The 13,665-nt window shown below is 44.3% G+C and overlaps 1 protein-coding gene across 1 annotated transcript in view; it reads right to left on the bottom strand.

Moving 5' to 3' along the window:
• The window catches only part of LOC138961477 (inner centromere protein-like), a 31,824-nt gene that overhangs the window by 9,262 nt on the left and 8,897 nt on the right, over positions 1 to 13,665 (bottom strand). Inside the window, exons 6-17 of the mRNA XM_070333123.1 lie at positions 11,777 to 12,582; positions 10,953 to 11,059; positions 9,633 to 9,660; positions 9,301 to 9,346; positions 8,115 to 8,246; positions 7,017 to 7,126; positions 5,751 to 5,918; positions 4,409 to 4,484; positions 3,967 to 4,172; positions 3,454 to 3,562; positions 2,715 to 2,929; positions 52 to 182 (exon numbers count right to left, since the gene is read on the bottom strand). Of these exons, the coding sequence (XP_070189224.1) occupies positions 52 to 182; positions 2,715 to 2,929; positions 3,454 to 3,562; positions 3,967 to 4,172; positions 4,409 to 4,484; positions 5,751 to 5,918; positions 7,017 to 7,126; positions 8,115 to 8,246; positions 9,301 to 9,346; positions 9,633 to 9,660; positions 10,953 to 11,059; positions 11,777 to 12,582 (2,134 nt within the window). The remainder of the gene's footprint in view (positions 1 to 51; positions 183 to 2,714; positions 2,930 to 3,453; positions 3,563 to 3,966; positions 4,173 to 4,408; positions 4,485 to 5,750; positions 5,919 to 7,016; positions 7,127 to 8,114; positions 8,247 to 9,300; positions 9,347 to 9,632; positions 9,661 to 10,952; positions 11,060 to 11,776; positions 12,583 to 13,665) is intronic.

The following is a 13,665-nucleotide window of genomic DNA, read 5'->3' as shown; positions in this document are numbered from 1 at the left end:
CCTCATAACGGGCTAATTCTGAAGGTTGGCAAAAGCAGAAAATAAACAAACCTTGTGCCCAAGAGGGGATTTTCTTCCTTGGAGCTTCATCGTCGTCCGTGGAATCGTCAGACCTCATGTCAGCGATGTCATAGTTCTCCATCGAGGCTTTCTTCTTCTGGCGCACAGGCGTGATTGCATACCTGAAAAAGTTATTTCAATGAGAGGTACCGTTTACTGTGACTTAGAACAGATTAAAGGCACAGTAAGCCTCCCGTAAACCATCACAGAGCTCCCCGAGCGTCTACATACAGTACAAGCATACTTCCATTTGAACGCTCACCGAACGGGAACATCCTGGCTGCTTTCTGTCGAGCGTGAGAAATTTTCAAAGAATTTATTTTCGTGGACTTGCTCCTCTACAACAATGGCGCCTCGTTTTGCTGCTGGACGGCTGTTATGAATATTCAATACCGGAAATCACGCCCGGAGAGTAAGCCTCCCGTAAACCATCACAGATACTGTCAGGCTTTTACACACAATACAAACACCCTTCCATTTGAACGCTCACCAAACGGGAACATCCTAGGTGCCCTATGTAAAGAGCGAGCAATTTTTAAAGAATTAATTTTGCAGATTGTCTCGAACACTTTTTGGACCCATCCTGAACTCAGGTCAAAAATGAGTTACTTCCCTTCGGGTCTCATTCTATCGATGTAAACTGGCCATAGCCGTGGATCGATGATTATCAGAATGTTTTTGGACCGTGGTGCGTTTTTGCGCTAGACCTAACTTTTAAAATCTAAATAATAAATTGACAGCTTGTTACACAAACATTCTTTAATCATAAAAGAATTCTTTTTTCATCAAGACAAGATCAGTACAATTCGAAGTTGTGAAAGTTTGAAAAAAGAAAAGCCCGGAAGCAGGGTCACGCAAGGGTCGTAGCAGACGACGATTTATGCATATCGCCGTTCCTCTCAACAGTCAAAAGCCATCGCTAGAGTTCTTGTGAACCACAGCCGTTTGTTTCGTGCATAAAAACGTGCTATTGTGGATAAGCTCACATCGAGTCGCATTCAAATGACTAACTGACGACTACATTGTGAAAAAGGGAAACTGGATCACACGGGTTCACGATGGCTCAGGGGTAAGATAAACCACGCAAAAATAAATTCTTTGAAAATTGTTCGCTCTTTACGAAGGGCACCTAGGATGTTCTCAATCGGTGAGTGTTTAAATGAAAGGATGTTTGTACTGTGTGTAAAAGCCTGACCGTATCTGTGATGGTTTACGGGAGGCTTACTGTGCCTTTAACATAAAAAGAAAAGACATTTTAAAATGTAAAAAAAAACCCACCTCAGCGTTTCTTATCAGATATGAAATTGTAAAAAACAAAACAAAAAGTTCGAGGATCACATGAAGTCGCAAAGAAAAATTCCACACAGTTTCTGAGAAAAAACAAACACACTTTGGGTTCATGATGAATGGTGCACATTAAAAAGCACATCTGCCCAGCCCAAATGGTTGTGTGATGCGTCTCAAGCGTGTTGGCGTTGACATACATGTGCTTAAGTGTCGCATCCGCTTTCAGCCTTCATCGCTGGCTAGCCAAAGCTGCATGCAGCACCGGTCGAAAAGAGAGCAGCCATCCGCGTAGGTCTCTTCTGCCGGTTAGCCTCTCACCAACAAGTCCTATGCATTGCCTCCACGTGGCGTTGGGTGGAAACTGGGAGCCCTATGCTCCCAGGCTAAAATGCAAGGGCGCGGAGGAGATTTTCTCCGTACGTGCGGTACGCAGGCCCACCCGTGTGTGGATACGCCCTGGTGCCCATGAAACAAATCCCCAGGTATGGGTGAAATACCAAGACTAGACATCCCAACGGCGGAACTGGCGGAAGAGGAGAGTGAACTCCCAACGGCAGCGAAGGCGGAAGAGGACGTCTAGTCACCCATCCCAACGGTCAGACAGGCGGACGAGGAGCTTGCTCCCAACGGCTGGCTGGGCGGACGAGGATGCCCCATGTTACTGCTGCTTCCACAAGCGCTGGGTAGGAACGACTCGTTAGCCAAGGTAGGCAGCATTCCTAGGAGAAGGAAAACTCTGAAGACAAACCTGGGGGGTTGGACCCATTAGCTGAAACCCCCATGTCACCCCCATGTCACATCCAACTTGCTAGGGGAACACATCCGGCAGAGGTGGCAACAGGACAGATATGCCCACAACCTGGCACCGAAGGCGAATACAACAGCAGACTGGACAGCTCAGGGCGTCAGCATGGATGCGGAAGATGCGACGGCCATCCAGAAAACGGGTAGATTGAACTCGGCAGCCCGGTAAAGCAATCAATCTAGGAGAGCGAACACTCTGATATAAAAACAAGCTGAAGTCGGATGTGCTGGGCCTGACTTGTCAGGCGCGTAACGGCAGCACAACGCATCTACGCTCACATGACAGACAATGAGCGAACGACGAAGAAGAAGAAAAGCACATCAAAAAAACATCAAAACTGACCACACCCCCCCCCCCCCCCCCCCCCCCCCCGTTACAAACACCCAAACCATGAAGCAAACAAAACTTGTGAGTCCTGATTATGCAGACTGAGTTCCAGAGAAAAAGACACACTTTGGGTTTATGTGGTATGGTGCAAATTTAAAAGCACCCCATCACCCCCCCCCCCCCCCCCCCCCCCCCAGCACAAAATCCGTGAAGCAAACAAAAGTTCAAAACTTACGAGTCTCCATTATGCTGACTCAGAGGAGCCGATTTAACAGCCACAACCCCTCCACCGTTGTCCTTGCTGACTGTGCTGGAGGTTAGCGTGAGAGTGGAGTTGAAGCCCAGGTTCTGCAGGTTGCGGTTGTGCTGCTGGATGATCTGCTGCAGACGCACCTCCTCCCGGCGCTTCTCTTCATCCTGGGCGACCATCCTGGCAAGACGAAGCTGCTCCTGTTGGCAACAAACATGCAAGGAGTTTGGGTTTAACTCATTGTCTTCCGTACCCACTCATATGGCTCTATCTGACCAGGTACGGATATATATATTCGTACACACAGTCACTTCCTGTAACGTCTACACAGTTACTACAATTCTGAGTTATCTGCTGCAGCACAGCTGGTCTGGCTAAAAAATACTTGGTCAACATAGGTGGGGTAGAAAGTGTTAAAGGGTTAATACCCAAAGAAAATGCCCCTCAGATCAAAGCACCCTGAAGCAGATTCTGGGCAGGCAATGCTTTTTTTGTTATCAACAGATGTGAGAATGGTTTTATGTAATATTATGTTGCTTTGGTATTGACTTCTTGAGCCCCCATTCTGGCTAACCCTGTTATGATTATGAACAGATGAGTTTTCTTTCGAGTGATGTAGCAGAGACCAAGTCAATTCGCTCCTTGGCTGTCAAGCCAGCATAAAGTTTGCATTTTGTATCTTGCACTAGAGTGGCCAATGTCCATCCTGTAACTGAATACTGACCAGTTCCTTGAGCTTCTCCAGTTCCTTCTGTATCTTCTGTTCACGTTCTTTCTTCTTGCCCAGCTCCTGGCGATCTCTCTCTGCCCTCTCCTGGGCCGCCTGTCTTTCCCTGTGATATTAGCAAATTACAATCAAGTCATCTCATAACTCTTGAATGAATCTGAAAAACCCATTCAAAGAATTCCACATGCGGTGCCACTTTAATCTGCGCTCTTTCTGTCGGCTTCAGTTTACTCTCAATGTGGCATTACAAATCAATTGTCAGCAAGGATGTACCGTTGCTCACAGTGTTTAGGCGTTTGAAGATGGACAGATTATACCAAGAAAAACATAAAAGGATCATCCTGGCATGATCCATCAGAAAGAACAATGTAGCTACACTTCTTAGGTGTTGAAAGCAGCGTCTCTTATCTCATTCTAGTTGATAAAAATGACTTAACGGTAGAATTTTACTTATATAAAATCAATAACCTGAAACATATCACGCAATCCTTTAATTTCTCCAGCACTCACTTGAGCTCTTTGTCCTTCAGCTGCTCTTTTTCTCTCTCCAGCTCCTGTTGGCATAGTCGATCCTGTTCCGCCTTCTGCTGTCTCTCGGCCTCTGCTTTCAACTCCTCCTGTCGCCGACGATCTTCTTCTTTCCTGCGAGCTCGCTCCTTTTCCTCGTGCTCCTTTTTACGCTGCAGGATGTCTTCCTGACGCCTATCCTGTTCTTGCTGTACAGTGAGGAAAGGACGTTTAGAAGTCGTTCAAAGCAATGCCAAAAACAAGCAGTGATCATGTTGGACCTGAGATTTTGGTTATCTCAACTTACTGAACTAGCATCGCTGCACAACCAGAATGTATGGAAGCCAAGCAGACCTTTCTTTTACCCTGAACAGATAAGGGGGGGGGGGGGGGGGGGGGAACCCACACACAAACGAAAAGAAAAAACCAATCAAGAGTTACACACCTGCTCCAGCAGCTTCTTGACCCGTACTTCCTCCTCCTGTCGTCTGCGTTCATCCGCCTCCAGCTGTCTCTTCAGCCTGCATAACACAAAAACCCACTGTGAACACCACACCCCTATCAATCAATGAGGCTTATATCGCGCATATTCCGTGGGTACAGTTCTAGGCGCTCAGCAGTGATGCCGTGTGAGATGAAATTTTATACGGCCAGTAATTGCAGCCATTTCGGCGCATATTTACCTTTCACGGCCTATTATTCCAAGTCACACGGGTATAGGTAGACAATTATTAACTGTGCCGAAGCAATTTTGCCAGGAAAGACCCTTTTGTCAATCGTGGGATCTTTAACGTGCACACCCAATGTAGTGTACACGGGGGGGAGTTCGGACACCGAAGAGGGTCTGCACACAAAGTTGATTCTGAAATAAATTTCCGCCGAACCTGGGATCGAACTCACGCTGACAGCGGCCAACTGAATACAAATCCAGCGCGCTACCAACTGAGCTATATCCCCGCCCCTACAGGAGAGGCAAACTGCCCGCGCACACATGCATACAATGGAACCCCCGTTTTAAGACTTTCCCCTTTGCTTCTTCTTCTGCGTTCGCTTAGACAGGCACACATTCCCCTTTAAAACACCTTGACTTTCAAGATTTTCACCTCATAACCTCTGCAAAATGACATCCATTTTAAGACTCCCTCCGTTTTCAGGCTTGATTTTCTCAGGTTTTTAGAGGTCTTAAAAGGGGGCTCCACTGTGTTGTGTAAACACTCTGAAAGTGAAAGCTCCCATAAAAAAAAAAAAACGTACACATTTTTCACTGTGGGTTTTCTTCCACTGTTACTTTGTCAAAGTTTTGTACAGTTTACCCGTACAAAAAGTCATATCAATGTAGGGATATTTGTTTAATAACAAAACAAAAATCGCAGAAAATACTTTTCAGAAGAGCAATTTTCATTGCTAAATTGTCAAAATTTCTTGTGATGGAGCTTTACACATTTTTTAATATTTCTTTTTAATCCCTTCTCTAAGAGACACAAAAACGCCATGCAAACAGTGCCACTACACGATATATATTTCACAACAAGAAAGAACAACACCAAAAACACACCCCAACCTCCTGAAAAAAAACCCACCCCACAAACAAAACTCACCAAGCAAAACGGAGAAGAAAAAACAACGAAAAAAACAACCCACACGCACACCCAACCCAACTTACACACGGTGACAATACAATAGCACACACAGTCGTTAATAGCCTTCCACTGGGAGGAAGCGACCCGAATTTCCAAGCGATGGGACAATAAAGTTATGAAAATGGAGACAAAAAATCCTTCACAGACCTGAGCTTCTGCTTCTCACGCTCCTCCTTGAACTTGTCCTCCTTCATTCTGTCTGTGGAGTTGAGTCGCTCCTTCAGCTTCTCGGCCAGGTTCTTCTTCAGGTCGCTCTCCTTCATTTGACGCATTTCTCTCATTTCTGCAACCTTGCGCATTCGTTCCTCTCGTTTCCTGCAAGCCCAAAATGCTATGACTCAACAAGGGTGTTTCCCTGCGAAATCGACGTATGGCTGCCTAAATGGTTGTGGTAAAGACGGTCATACATGTAACAAGAAGAGCAAACGCTCGATCGAGTCACTTTCGCAGTTCTGAATATTATATGAGGCATCAGATGGACAGGAAGAAATTGCTATTCACAACACAATGAGTCACGTTCACATAAAATTTGAGCCCGGTCACTTTTATAGTTTCCGAGAAAAGCCCAACGTTAAGTTGTGTGTTGCCGAACAGAAAAGGCTAGTTATCTCCCTTGTTTTTCTGATAACGTTCGTAAAAGGCTACAGATGTAAATACTTTGATGTAAAGAATAATCCTACAAAGTTTCAATCACATCCGATGAACTTTGTCAAAGATATAAAATGTCTCATTTTTCCTTTGACGCTGACCTGTGACCTTGAAAAAGGTCAAAGGTCAACGAAACCATCGTTAAAGTGTAGAGGTCATTGGAGGTCACGACTAAACAAAATATGAGCCCGATCGCTTTGATAGTTTCCGAGAAAAGTCCAACGTTAAGGTGGTGTCTACAGACGGCCGGCCGGCCGGACGGCCGGCCGGACAGACTAACACTGACCGATTACATAGAGTCATTTTTTCTCAAGTGACTCAAAAACCCACTCGGGCAAAAAACCATGTGTATCACTGTATGTGGGAGTTTCAGCCCATGAACGAAGAAGAACAAGGGTGTTCACTTAATTTTGGCCATATGAAAAACCCAGGGCTCCCCCTATATAAAAAGAAAAGTCCCTGAAAGTCTGAGGGGGTGTGGACTTTTTTTTAATGCTACACTCTAAATGGTTCAATATCTTACAAAATTTGAACATTTCAACAACAAAAAATCTCAATGATTTCCCGTTTTAGAAAATCTGCCAATTCACAGAAAAGTGGGAATCCCTGAAAACAGGGTGGAGTGAGGAAGCTACAAGTCTTTCTTTCTTTCTTTATTTGGTGTTTAACGTCGTTTTCAACCACGAAGGGTTATATCGCGACGGAAGCTACAAGTGATTTGCTGTCAAACTAAAAACACAGAAAAACAAGTCAACAAAATCTTACCTTCTCTGCTCCTCTGCTTTGTTCCTTCGAAGGATTTCCAGGTGAGTGAGACGATCTTTATCCTTCTTCTCCTTCTGCACCAACTCTTTCTTCTTTTGTTCTTGTATATGCTGCACACACACAATTCTTACAATACAGAGACAATTTCTTAAACATGTCTGCCCGTTATAATTTATGATCATTGTGCCTGTGATAATTATGAATTACAGTAAACTTTGCATCTATGTCCTTCAAATTAGGTTTGTGTTTCTAATACTAACTCAGTGCTTACAAACACCACCATTAACCCATTTGACCCCAGGCCAGCGGCAGCCATTTTACTATGAAATCCCATGTACAGGGAAGTAATTCCGTCACATGTCACTTGTACAAACATTTAAAAAATGAAATAAAATGCTGTTTAAAAAGTTTGACTCACCTGTGTATTTTTCCTTGATGCACAAAACATCATTCCTTCAAATACAATTTTTTTTTGCAGCTACACAGCACAGGAATGTATTAAAAAAAATCAGAAGTACAAAATTTCACTTTCACGCAAGCACCAACACCAGTGTCTGGTCTCTTATACTCTTTCAAAACAGTGTCAGACAGTTGAAAACACACAGACTTGCAGCAAGGGTCCAACCTCCACAAAAGAAAAAGCTGCAGAAGGCTGCTACTGCAGCAGTTCCAAATGAAACTGAGCAAAACAGTGTCCCTTACACAGGTCTAAGTCCGTAAATCCCTGAAAAACATCGTTGTCATCGTCCGAGTCCCCCATGAAGTCGTACCAAAACTCTGCGTTTGATCATGTATCCATTTCGAAGTTTCAAAAAACAGCGGGCGCTAGCGGGCGCTCCGGGGCCAAATGGGTTAACAACACAAATCTAATTTGAAGCCCATTTGAAAAAGGTAGTGTGGACTCAATTGGAGTATTTATTCCCCAAATCCTATCAAAATAGATTCCCCAAATCCTATAAAAATAGTAATAAATTACTCCAAAATAGTCAGGGTAAACAGGTCTGTCTTGACCGTACGCGCGCACTCAGACAACAGCCAGAAAGCGTATACATCCATACTGAATTTAGAAAAGGATTTCAAATTCAAAGTCCAACAAACCTGGTAGTTAGGCTTGCGCTGGGGCGTGCCTCTCTGCAGGAAGGACGAGACCACGCCTGACACAAGGCAGGTGGAACGAGACAGACTGCTCTTCCGGAACTGACTCAGGAACGATGGCACTGTTTTCTTCATCTGGAAATCATGCATCAAGTATAATTATGTGAAGAAAAAAAAAGCGTGATGAAGGATGCCATTGCTTCTTTTTTTCTCCAGGATTTATGTCATCCGGTTCAATAAAACAATGACAGTGACAGTCATAGATTATACAACTGAAATATGCACATAATAGATTTCCTCGTTATTCTTCAAGTAGGACACTTTTACAGTCCATATTTCACTAACGTTTCAATTCATGATAAAACCATGGATTGGATTGGATTGGATTGGATTGGATTGGATAAGATTTACAGTCCAGTGAGGTTACCCTCATGGAAATTCGGGCTGCTTTCTCCCCGGGGAAAGCGAGCTGCCATACATACGGCGCTACCCATATATTTTTTTTCCCTGCATGCGTGTATTCATGTTTCCTGAGACTTAATGCCGTGTGAGATGGAATTTTTTTTATTTTATTCCAAGTCCCACGGGTATTTGATGGACATTTTTATCTATGCCTTTTCAATTTTGCCAGGAAAGACCCTTTTGTCAATCGTGGGATCTTTAACGTGCACACCCCAATGTAGTGTACACGAAGGGACCTCGGTGTTTCGTCTCATCCGAAAGACTAGCACAGTCTTTCAGAGAGAACGATTGAGAAAGAGAGAACGGATTACAAACAGTGCCACCGACATACACTCACACCCCCCGCGGGTTAGGGGGAAGAATTTACCCGATGCTCCCCAGCATGTCGTAAGAGGCGACTAACGGATTCTGTTTCTCCTTTTACCCTTGTTAAGTGTTTCTTGTATAGAATATAGTCAATGTTTGTAAAGATTTTAGTCAAGCAGTATGTAAGAAATGTTAAGTCCTTTGTACTGGAAACTTGCATTCTCCCAGTAAGGTCATATATTGTACTACGTTGCAAGCCCCTGGAGCAATTTTGTGATTAGTGCTTTTGTGAACAAGAAACAATTGACAAGTGGCTCTATCCCCTCCCCCCCCCCCCTTTCCCCGTCGCGATATAACCTTGAACGGTTGAAAACGACGTCAAACACCAAAGAAAGAAAGAAAAGAAAGAACATACACTCACCTTTGTTGGTGGCTCATCTGGCTCCATATCTTCATAGTCGCTGTCACTGCAAAACCCCAAAGTTTCCCATTAGTTTTGCTCACACGTTTCATCAATATTTAACACACTTTTTCAAGATCAACATTAAATGTTTCAAAATTGTCTTACACAAAAAGGCATGACCAGCAGCTGAAGTTGACATGAGCAACTTCTTGGAGTAGTCCATTAAAAAATGTCATTACCCCATACTTCAGTTGACTTTAAGTTACAGATCCATCCTTCCTGCTTTGCCCCCAAAATACGTAAATAACAGGAGAGCTTTAATTCAACAAAATCAAACAAAGGGAACTTACTCATCTGCATCCACAGCTTTATCACCATCTGCAACAAGAAAATGTCATGTTATTATCACTGCACCTAAACACCATCAACTGTCAGGACTGCAAATGCACAGACACAACTACAGACCGGGGAACCCCTGTCTTACACTTGGACTGAGTATTCTCAAGCAAACTTGGTGTATTTTCAAAAAAATTAGCGTACTCCACACAGCATTTGGACATCCACGATTCAAACATGTTTCGCACGCGTCCGTCGCACCGTTAATTAAGTTTATTACCAATTCAGTGCCCCATATGGCTTTTTGACCAATCAGGACGGATTCTAGGTGACCCTCTAAATGTTATAACGTTCAGGCAGGGACCCTTTTTGTTTATCACGCTAAAAATTAACAAGACAAAGTAATAACGTAATTCAACAATATCAGCGTGATTTATTCTAAAGAATGACACTTCAAATGCTGTCAGGTAATACTCTCTTTATCTAAAAAAATACCGAAAAGCGAGTTTTGTCGGTGGGTGTGTAACGGAACAGCAAGGCACCGCCCATCGTCTGAGTGTGCAATGCCGACCGCTCACTTGAAATCTAAATGATCAAAGTTCGGAAAAATCAAGTGAAATTGCGCCACTCGCTTTACATCAAATGTATCTTTACGTCATTTCCCATCCGTCTGGAGTCGGTTCTAAATCTGTCGCTCTCTGTTCAACGAGAAAAAGCGAAGCAACCGAAACGCATGTTCAACATGGTTTATCTTGTGAGATTGTTGTGTGTCAAAGGCATTTGACCTCTCAAAACACTGGATCGGCTTCGGGTTGCACTTGTGAAGAAAAGTAGTCCAGGAATTGTTCTCGTCGTATTTTTTCCACTGACCGTACTGATCGTATTCTAGACAACCATGCGTACAAAATACGGCGAAATCGTATGGGTTCCCAGGTCTGCAACTACCAACACAGGAAAACCAAGGTGCAAAACTTTACAACTCAAGTCAACACAACAGTTGTGAACTTGACTGAACTGGGCCCAAGATGGTACAGTGAAACTGAGGTACAAGTAGAGCTAAAAATACATTCAGAGCACCTTATCATAATAGGTTATGATCTACATTGTATTTTCATATAACATTGTATTTCTGAATTTATTTTTTTACAATTCATAGCAGCAAAAAATTCTGATCTGAAATGCCAAATGTGCTACTAATGCAGTGAACTCTGTGTTGCATTGAAGTTTGTGATGCAATCCCAGAGCGTGAAGCAGTTTGTACCATCCCATCAATATGGTTTGTTTAGTTTGTGTTCAATTTTGTTACTGTCATCTCTGTAGGTTAGTGTACTCACCGTCGTGCTGATCTGCTCTTGGAGAAGCTTCAAGTTCAACACATGAACGTTTGGACACTGATGTATCAGCCGCCTCCTCCTCTGCCTGCCTCTTTCGTGCCTTTGTTCTGTTTCAACATGAAAAGTTCATTGATAAATGACATACATTTGACAAGCCACCACAAGAAATTACTTTAATGATCTCCAATGTTGCAATCAGAGTCACACAGAAAGAACTAAACTGGAAAACAACAACAACAAATTGACCTAAAGCAGAATCACAGGGCCTTATATTCAGAGTCAGACACAAGAGCCACAACAACAACAAGAAATTCCTCCGAGGTAGGAAAAACACCCCCGTCCTTACCATTCTCACTGCCACCAACTGAGAAGGTTATTTCCCTTTGACCATTAATATGTCCCTCTATAAGTCCTTGTAGAATCTTAATCCACCAATAACTCCCTAACCGTGTGTTTGACTGGTCCCAATTTTTGTAAGGACCGTCTCAGGAATGTATAGAACCTGTTCACCAAGTTTGGTGACGATCGGTCTGTTCATTCTTGAGATCTATATGCGAACACAAACACACACACAAACAAACAAACAAACACATCGACCGAATCCTACACACCCCTATACCGGGGGTGTAAAAACACCAACAACAAAAACAACGACAACCACCCAACATACATGACTAATTGACTGAAAACAGGCGAGATCACAATCGATAAATCATTCTACTTGTCCAGTGATCCTAGTTGAAAACTGTCCACACCACACACAGACACTCCTGTATTTATCAGTGTGTTAGGAGGGGGACAGGGAACTAAATAAACAAACTCACCGTGTCATGCGTGGCTGCTCAGACTCTTCTGAAGCCTTGTCGTTGTCCATGCTCTGTTTCTGTGCCTGTCGCGTCTTGGTGCGTGTACTGCGGGTAGGACGCCCCTCCTCTTCCTCCGAACACAGTGGTTCCGCTTGACTGATGACCCGAGTGTCACGCCTGGAACCTTCCTCAGATTTGCGCGACACGCTATCAGTTCCCTGCTCTTCCTCCACCACCTCAGATACAGAAGCTGCATATGCCTTGGAGTCTCTAGTTTCAGGGGAGTTGGATAAAACTCCAGAATCCGCAGTAACAGCAGAGAGTCCAGCAGATGATCTGGCACCAGACCTGGTGCGACGGTTGCCGTTACTGACGGGAGACTCAAACACGCTGCCTTCAGTGTCCATGGTTTCCTCGGAAGACGCTGTGTCCTTGCTCTCAACTTTTCTGGCTCTTGTTCGGGGACGTCTGCCTCCCTCGCTGCTGTCGGAGGCGCTACTCTTGCTTTCTGTGTTCTCCGCAGAACTCTCCTGTTGCTGCATCTCCTCCACTTCTGTGGACGCTGCAGTTTCCACTTTCCTGGCTTTGGTGCGCGTTCGGGATCGACCTCCATCCTCGTTGCTGGATTCAGCATCACTTGCACTGGTTTTGGCCTGGAGAGGTTCATCTTCTGAAGACGCTGACTTCTGCTTCTTGCGCTTAGTCCTGCTGGACGAACGTGCAGGGCTGGGCTCTGTGTTGTCGGATACAGAAACTGTTGCAGCTGTGTTGTCTTCAGCCTCCATCTGTGATTCGTTGGAGGTGCTGGTCTCTGATGCCGAGTCCTGCAAAATAATGCATGTTTTGGGGGATAAGAATTGAATGTGCTAAGATTAGTAAGAAGTTACTGAGGGAATCCTTTTACTTTAATAGTAATAGTGAATAGTAATACACAGGTAATTTTTGTAGCAGCAGATGCTAAGGAAAATGTCTGCTCACACAAACAGAGGTATGCAAGTCCAAAACTACACTACTCACAAAAAGTTAAGGATCACTATGAGAAAACAGGTGCTCAATAAAATCAGTTCGCTACTGTTATTTATTTCTCAGTCAAACCAAAGTGTTATGAATTCTTGTTCAGCTGTAAGTGGGCGATGTTGTGTTAGTGGGAAAATTGCACGGGATTTTCTACTACTGAGCTTGGTAGCAAAAGAAAAAGCGGAAACTTGCGAAAAAGGACCTTGTTTTGGACCGTTCATCCCGAACACATTGCACAAGCCACATGGAAAAACCATTATGCATGAGCAAGCACTGCTGTTTATGTGTGAGATGCTGTCACTTGCTTGGCTTTTTGAGAAGACATACCACCAGTATAAGGCATTATCTGACAATGCCTCCACGACGAAAATTGAACAAGTTTGAGAGGGGACGATCTGTTGCATGGTTCCAAGATGGTGTCCCAAAACGAGAAGTGGCCAGGCGACTTCACGTGTCCATCTCGGTCATTGTCAGACTGATTCAATGTTTCACAGCCACTGGGAGGGTCCAGGAAAGACGCAGACCTGGGCGACCAAAGAAGACAACTCCACGTGAAGATCGTCTCATTGAACGACTAGCCTTGCAAACAAAAACAGCCTCTTCCAGCATTATTCGAAGGCAGCGGAGGGTGGCTACTAACATCAACATCAGCCAGCAGACCATACGGAATCGCCTTCATGGGTTTAACCTCCGTTTTCGTCGCCCAGCTGTACGGCCACGCTTAACTCCAGCCCATAGGGCAGCACGCCGCGCCTTCTGAAGACGTCACGTGAGGTGGACACGTCAGCAATGGTCCCAAGTCCTGTTCAGTGATGAATCACGTTTCACCCTGAACCACAACGACGACCGACTGAGGGTTTGGAGGCGCCAAGGGGAACGCTACATTGACA

Source organism: Littorina saxatilis, linkage group LG3, assembly GCF_037325665.1.
Source record: "Littorina saxatilis isolate snail1 linkage group LG3, US_GU_Lsax_2.0, whole genome shotgun sequence".
In the NCBI taxonomy this organism is placed as follows: Eukaryota; Metazoa; Mollusca; class Gastropoda; order Littorinimorpha; family Littorinidae; genus Littorina; species Littorina saxatilis.
This window is presented reverse-complemented; position numbering and strand designations above follow the sequence as displayed.